Below are 5,433 nucleotides of genomic sequence, written 5' to 3' on the forward strand. Positions count from 1 at the left end.
CCTCTTTTTTTTTTTTCGCCACTCATGCTGGTCTAGCGCGGGTGGGTCATCACACAACCTTTTTTTTTTTCAAGATCCCCTATTCCTCACCTTGTGGTGTCTCTTGTTTTCGCTTGTAGGAACAAAGGAAAGGACACATCGGTGAGCACGACCGTCGGTGTGTTACTCGCGCCCGCAGCATCTAACGGGCCGGCACGCATCCTTGTATCTATCAGGGACATCCACTGGTAGTCAGACTTCCGTATTGTATCCAATAGGATGGATCCCCTGTCGCGTGATGCCCGTTCTTCCAACTTACCGTCATATTACCGTGGATTTTATGATGCTCAGCAGCGTCGGCCGACAAAGAATGTGGAACCCTCCGTCACGCAGGCGGTTGGTGGTGCTTTCTTGGCCGCAGTTCCGCTCGCTGCACTATACTTTTTTCTGAGGCGCCGATCCGCCGCTGCCGTGAACGTTGCGGCGCCCAATGCAAAACCATCGGGCTTTTTTGCAGACGTGATGAAAGCAATGCAAAAACAAATGAACCCACTGGGGGACAAAAATTTCCGTGTGGACGTGACAGACACCAAGTTCAAGGATGTTATTGGCATCCCAGAGGCAGTGGAAGAAATCCAGCAGTACGTTAAGTTTCTTCAGACTCCGGAGCGTTTCACACGGCTAGGGGCGCGGCTTCCCAAAGGTTGTCTGCTGACGGGTCAGCCCGGAACGGGGAAAACGTTATTGGCGAAGGCCGTGGCTGGGGAAGCTGGTGTTCCCTTCTTCTCCTGCAGTGGGGCGGACTTCATTGAAGTGTACGCGGGCTCTGGGCCCAAGCGTGTCCGGGAGCTCTTTGCGGAAGCAAAGAAGGTGGCGCCATCCGTCGTTTTTTTAGACGAGATTGACGCTGTTGGGACTCGTGGCGGCGAACAGGATGCTGGCGGCGTGACTTCGGAGGAAAACCGGACCGTCAATCAACTTCTTGCTGAACTTGACGGCCTCGGTGCAAGCGAGGCCGTGGTTGTGTTTGCAGCCACAAATTTTATGGATAACATAGACAAGGCTCTCCTACGTGAAGGTCGGTTTGACCGCAAGATCGAGGTGCCCATGCCCGATCGCCAAGCACGGGAAGATCTTTTTAGGCATTACCTTAAGAGAATTGTCGCGTCTGACGTGGAGGTCAAAGCACAACGTCTCGCGGGGCTTACTCCAGGGGTGTCTCCAGCAGCCATATCGACCATCGTGAATGAGGCGGCCCTCGCGGCTGCGGTGCGGGGCGATGGCGAGGTGACGGAGCAGACATTGCTTCCGGCTGTCGATGATGTTCTTATAGGGAAAAAGCACCGCAGTTACATGACTGACGCAGCGCTTCGCCGTGTAGCCTTGCACGAAAGCGGGCATGCGCTTGTAGCGTGGCTACTTCCACAACAACCCGACGTTGTTAAGCTGTCCGTGACGCCGCGTGGATGTGCGGCGGGTTTCACCCAGCAACTAGGAAGGGAGGCACTCGATATGCCCACTGATTTGTCACTCTTCACGGACCTCTGTGTTTTACTCGCTGGGCGCCTTGCAGAAGCCACGCGCTACGACGGACTCACAACGGGGGCACAGGACGACTATCAACGCGCCACGCAAGCTGCCATACAGCAGTTTCTTTCATTCGGCATGTCTCAAAGCGTTGGGTTACTTGCATACGAACCGCAGAGACTGAATGAGGGTCGAATTTATCAACGTCACTCCGAGAAGGCGCAAGCGATGGCCGAGGTTGAAGCTGCACGTCTGGTCGAAGTTGCGCAACGCTTTACGCAGACACTCATTGCTGCAAATGCAAACACTCTGCACAGAGTGGCGGATGCCCTGGTGGTCAAGCGGGAACTTCTTTCCGATGAATTGGCGGCTTTGATGGGAAAGCGGGGAACAGTACGGTTGACGAAAGAAGCAAAAGAAGCGCTTGCTGAATTTTTGAGGAAGGCTGAGGAACACAGGCCCTCGTTCAGTGATGTGACAGCCTGAGGTGTCAAATGGTATATGTTGTTTGTTTGCGCAGTAGCGCACCTTAGTATTAGTGGAGGACTTGTTTATTTTGTTGGCACCGTTGCTATTATGGATACCTTGCCTCTGCGACCTTATTCCCCTACCTGTAACGCTGCGCGATACCGAGTTTCTTGATAAGGATTTTTTTTGCATTTATTTTAACAATTCGTAAGACGCAGTGGTGGATGTTTTTTGATTACCCTTCACTCAGCCTTCTTCATCTCACTTTTCTTTTCTTTTCCACCTCCTTTATTCTTACTTCACTTGAGCTCTTGCAGACACGCCGTGCGTGCAGACTTGCAATGAGCGACAGTCAAATGGACTGCACGGCTGTGTGGCCCAGCCAGGTGCAATACGTGGACGCAGGTGAACGGACACTTCTGTACCGTAGCAGGCGAGGATGTGTTTACCGCGTTTTCTCGAAAGAGCGAAATGAGTGGCTTGTGCTAAAAGAGGAGGAAGTCCTTGAGCCCAACAATCTCGTACGCGCGGTGACGGCGGTGCAGAGTTTGCAATCACAGTTCCTTCTGTATCACTATAGCGTTCGCGTTCAAGACGGCCGCATGGCGGCGCTGCTGATGGAACAAATGGACTTTACCCTCCGCGATGTGCTGGCAGTCCAAAGCCGACTTGCAGAGGCGCAAGTGAGGGCAATTGCGCTGGTTGCCCTAAATGCTCTGGCAGACCTGCACGAAAGGGCTGGAATGGTTCACGGGGATCTGAGCCCGGCGAATATTTTTTTTAGGCGAACTGGGGAAATGCGCCTCGGTGATTTTTCTAGTGCCGTCCCCATTGACGCTGCGGTGGAGTATTTTGCTAGCACGGTGTTGTACTCTCCTGTGGAAGCGTTGCGAAATCGGCAGCTGGTCTCCAGACCCAGTAGTGACATTTGGGCGCTCGGTGTCGTGCTGAATCACTGCGTTAGCGGTGAACGTCATCCCTTTGTCGCCGCGGGGGCCAGCGATTTCTGGAAATTTCTGTCAGAATTAGCCGAGGCAGAGGAAGAGACTCGCCGGTTACAGCTCCAGACTCACATCAGCGGTGAGTTTAGCGAATTACTAAGTGGGATGCTGTCCTGGAATCCTGCGTCCCGCCCAACCGCAAAGGAATTGCTTAACAGCCGCTGCCTTTCGCAGATGAGCATGTGTTCCGCCAGAGAAACATTGTGGTCCTTGGTTTCTGAGCATTGTAGTCTGAGAAGTTAAATGTGTACATTCGCTGTTGTTTCGCACACTAGTTGAGCGCCTACCCCATCAGTGTTTTCATTTTCTGTTCGGTAACTGTGGCCCTTCCTCTTCACTTTCTTCCCCATGTTTTTCTTTCATTTTGTACAGCCATGAGGTTCATCAACCAAGCAGCGTCTGACCGTGCGGTCATCAATGCCGGAGGACGTCGGTTTGAAACTCTCTTCAGCACTTTGCATCGTTACCCTGACACGCCTTTCGCTCAGCTCTTTCCACTGCCCGGTCGTGGCGCCCGCCAACACCGGGGCCGTGAATTCTTTTTGGATGTCACTCCACATGTTTTCGAGTACATTCTGGGATTCCTGCGGACCAACCAACTGAACCTCCCAGCTGAGAATTTGCAGATACGGGCGGAGGTAGTTTACTCTATGAACCAGTGGGGGCTTCTAGAGCATGCCTTCCCGCCGGAAGTTATTGAAGACGGTGAAGGTTGCAGCACTGGAGGTGCGGTGGTTAAGCTCCCTGATGTTTGTGTCGTTCAGGTTTGCGACCACATGCAACACGACCAAGGAGTGAAGCGGCATGCGTTAACCATTACTTACGGTGCGGATGGCTTTCAGCTCCGTTCGCTCATTCGCCGCGTGCGACGTGACCTTGAGCGCCAGCTATCGTCAACTTACTGGCAGTGCTATCAAACCAATGAACGGGCAGCCTTCTTTGTCACGACTAAGGTGGCTAATGGAACTGCCGACCTTCTCACAACGTCCGTGACGCAGCAACTTGTAGAGCACACAGAATCAATGGGTTACTCACTGGCTTCGTCATACGTGACGCTGAGCCCGGACGTTGTACACACCAGCGTACGCATGCTAATTCACAATTTTACCTTCCGTCGCAGTAGGCGGGTTGAAGTGGAGCCAGGTGATGGAATTGCATTAGGAGAGGGCAGTGAAACCATCGAGGCTGAGCCCAATATACCGACGATGCACGTGGGACCAAGGAGGGAACCACTTAATGCAGCCGAGTCGATTCCACCAAGAAACGAAAGGGCAGTTAATATTTGGACGGTGGACTGATGGATGGAAGTCACTGAAGGGTATCGATCGCGCTTGTTTGCATCCATACCTCATGCCGTTGGTAACTCGATTTTAGGCGCAAGTAAAGTACGCTTACTGTTTCTATTCACTTCGTGACTCATCATGCTTTTTGCTGGTGTTCATGCATGCTCTGGAAGTGCTTGAAATAGGTTCAGGGGGGGCGAGGTGCGTTAACATCCCTTGGAGATAGTGTAACTTCCAAACAAGTGTGCAATTGTCTCATCTTGGGTAGAACCATTGGGCTCCAGGAGAAGGCAAAAGCGGGGACGCTGTACCTCTGTGATTAAGTTGACTGCAAGGGGGGCAGATGTCAGGTGCCCCGTGCCGCGCCGTGCTGCCGCTAGTTGGGCGTGTTCCTACTGCGTCTCCCACTCTAGCGACTAGGACCCTGCCGATGCAACGACATTTCAGATTGTTAGGGTGGGTTCCGTGTTGCTTCACCCAGGATATTTGAAGTAGCACCCCATACGGTGCCATCAAGGTGCGCTGTTCTCGCGTTCAACATCACAATTATCTCAATGTGTGTGTAAGGACATTCGCCTTCATACGAGACCAGGGCGCAGAAGCTGAGTCGTCTTCCCTGAGACATCCTCTTTTTTGTTTTTTTTCGAGCGTGAAGGCGGAGTGCCACTTTCTAAGACTGATTTTTGCATCACTCTCCAGCAGCCTTTCTAGAGTGCGTTCTGTGCCCTTTCTTCATAACAGTGTGTTCCTCACCGCTGCCGGAACTCAGCCGATACACTTGGGTGGGTCCTTTCCCACGGAGAAGGAATAGTTAGGGTTACGCCACTGCTGTTCGGCCTGTCTGTTTGCACAGCATCTGGCGGGGACAAGGCTCTCTTTGAGTATTGCAATATTTTACTTACTCCGGGGAGGGCTTCGCAGCTTTTGAGAGGGGCTTGCAAACTCGGGCTGTACCTGGTGAGGGGAAGGGGAAAGTTTTGCTGTACGCCTTTTGTTTCCCTTTGATGTTACGGGCCACGGTAAGTGTAAGTTTTCCACACGTGTTTACATGCGCACGCGTTGCGTGCTAAATTCGCTGCTGGATATTTTTCCGCCACCCCTTACGGTTTCAGTTTCACAATGTTTCTCTGAGCACTATCCTCCGTTCGTTTACGTTGGGGTATTTAGTTAACTTC

At 52.5% G+C, this 5,433-nt stretch overlaps 2 protein-coding genes and 1 pseudogene across 3 annotated transcripts; all 3 read left to right on the forward strand.

Annotated features, from left to right (window-relative positions):
• Nucleotides 1–258: 258 nt before the first annotated feature.
• Nucleotides 259–1,992, forward strand: TEOVI_000032500 (ATP-dependent zinc metallopeptidase, putative; the record flags this gene model as incomplete). The annotated part of the gene is made up of 1 exon (XM_067221841.1): nucleotides 259–1,992. One exon carries the CDS (start codon nucleotides 259–261, stop codon nucleotides 1,990–1,992), a length of 1,734 nt encoding a protein of 577 aa, XP_067077942.1.
• Nucleotides 1,993–2,315: 323 nt separating this feature from the next.
• TEOVI_000032600 (protein kinase, putative) lies at nucleotides 2,316–3,218 on the forward strand (the record flags this gene model as incomplete). The annotated part of the gene is made up of 1 exon (XM_067221842.1): nucleotides 2,316–3,218. The coding sequence occupies one exon, from the start codon at nucleotides 2,316–2,318 to the stop codon at nucleotides 3,216–3,218; it is 903 nt and encodes a 300-aa protein (XP_067077943.1).
• Nucleotides 3,219–3,250: 32 nt separating this feature from the next.
• Nucleotides 3,251–4,273, forward strand: TEOVI_000032700:pseudogene (annotated as a pseudogene). Its single transcript has one exon. A coding segment is annotated over exon 1 (1,023 nt).
• The last annotated feature ends 1,160 nt before the right edge of the window (nucleotides 4,274–5,433 follow it).

Source organism: Trypanosoma equiperdum (assembly GCF_001457755.1).
Source record: "Trypanosoma equiperdum strain OVI genome assembly, contig: ctg_14, whole genome shotgun sequence".
NCBI classification, from domain to species: Eukaryota; Euglenozoa; class Kinetoplastea; order Trypanosomatida; family Trypanosomatidae; genus Trypanosoma; species Trypanosoma equiperdum.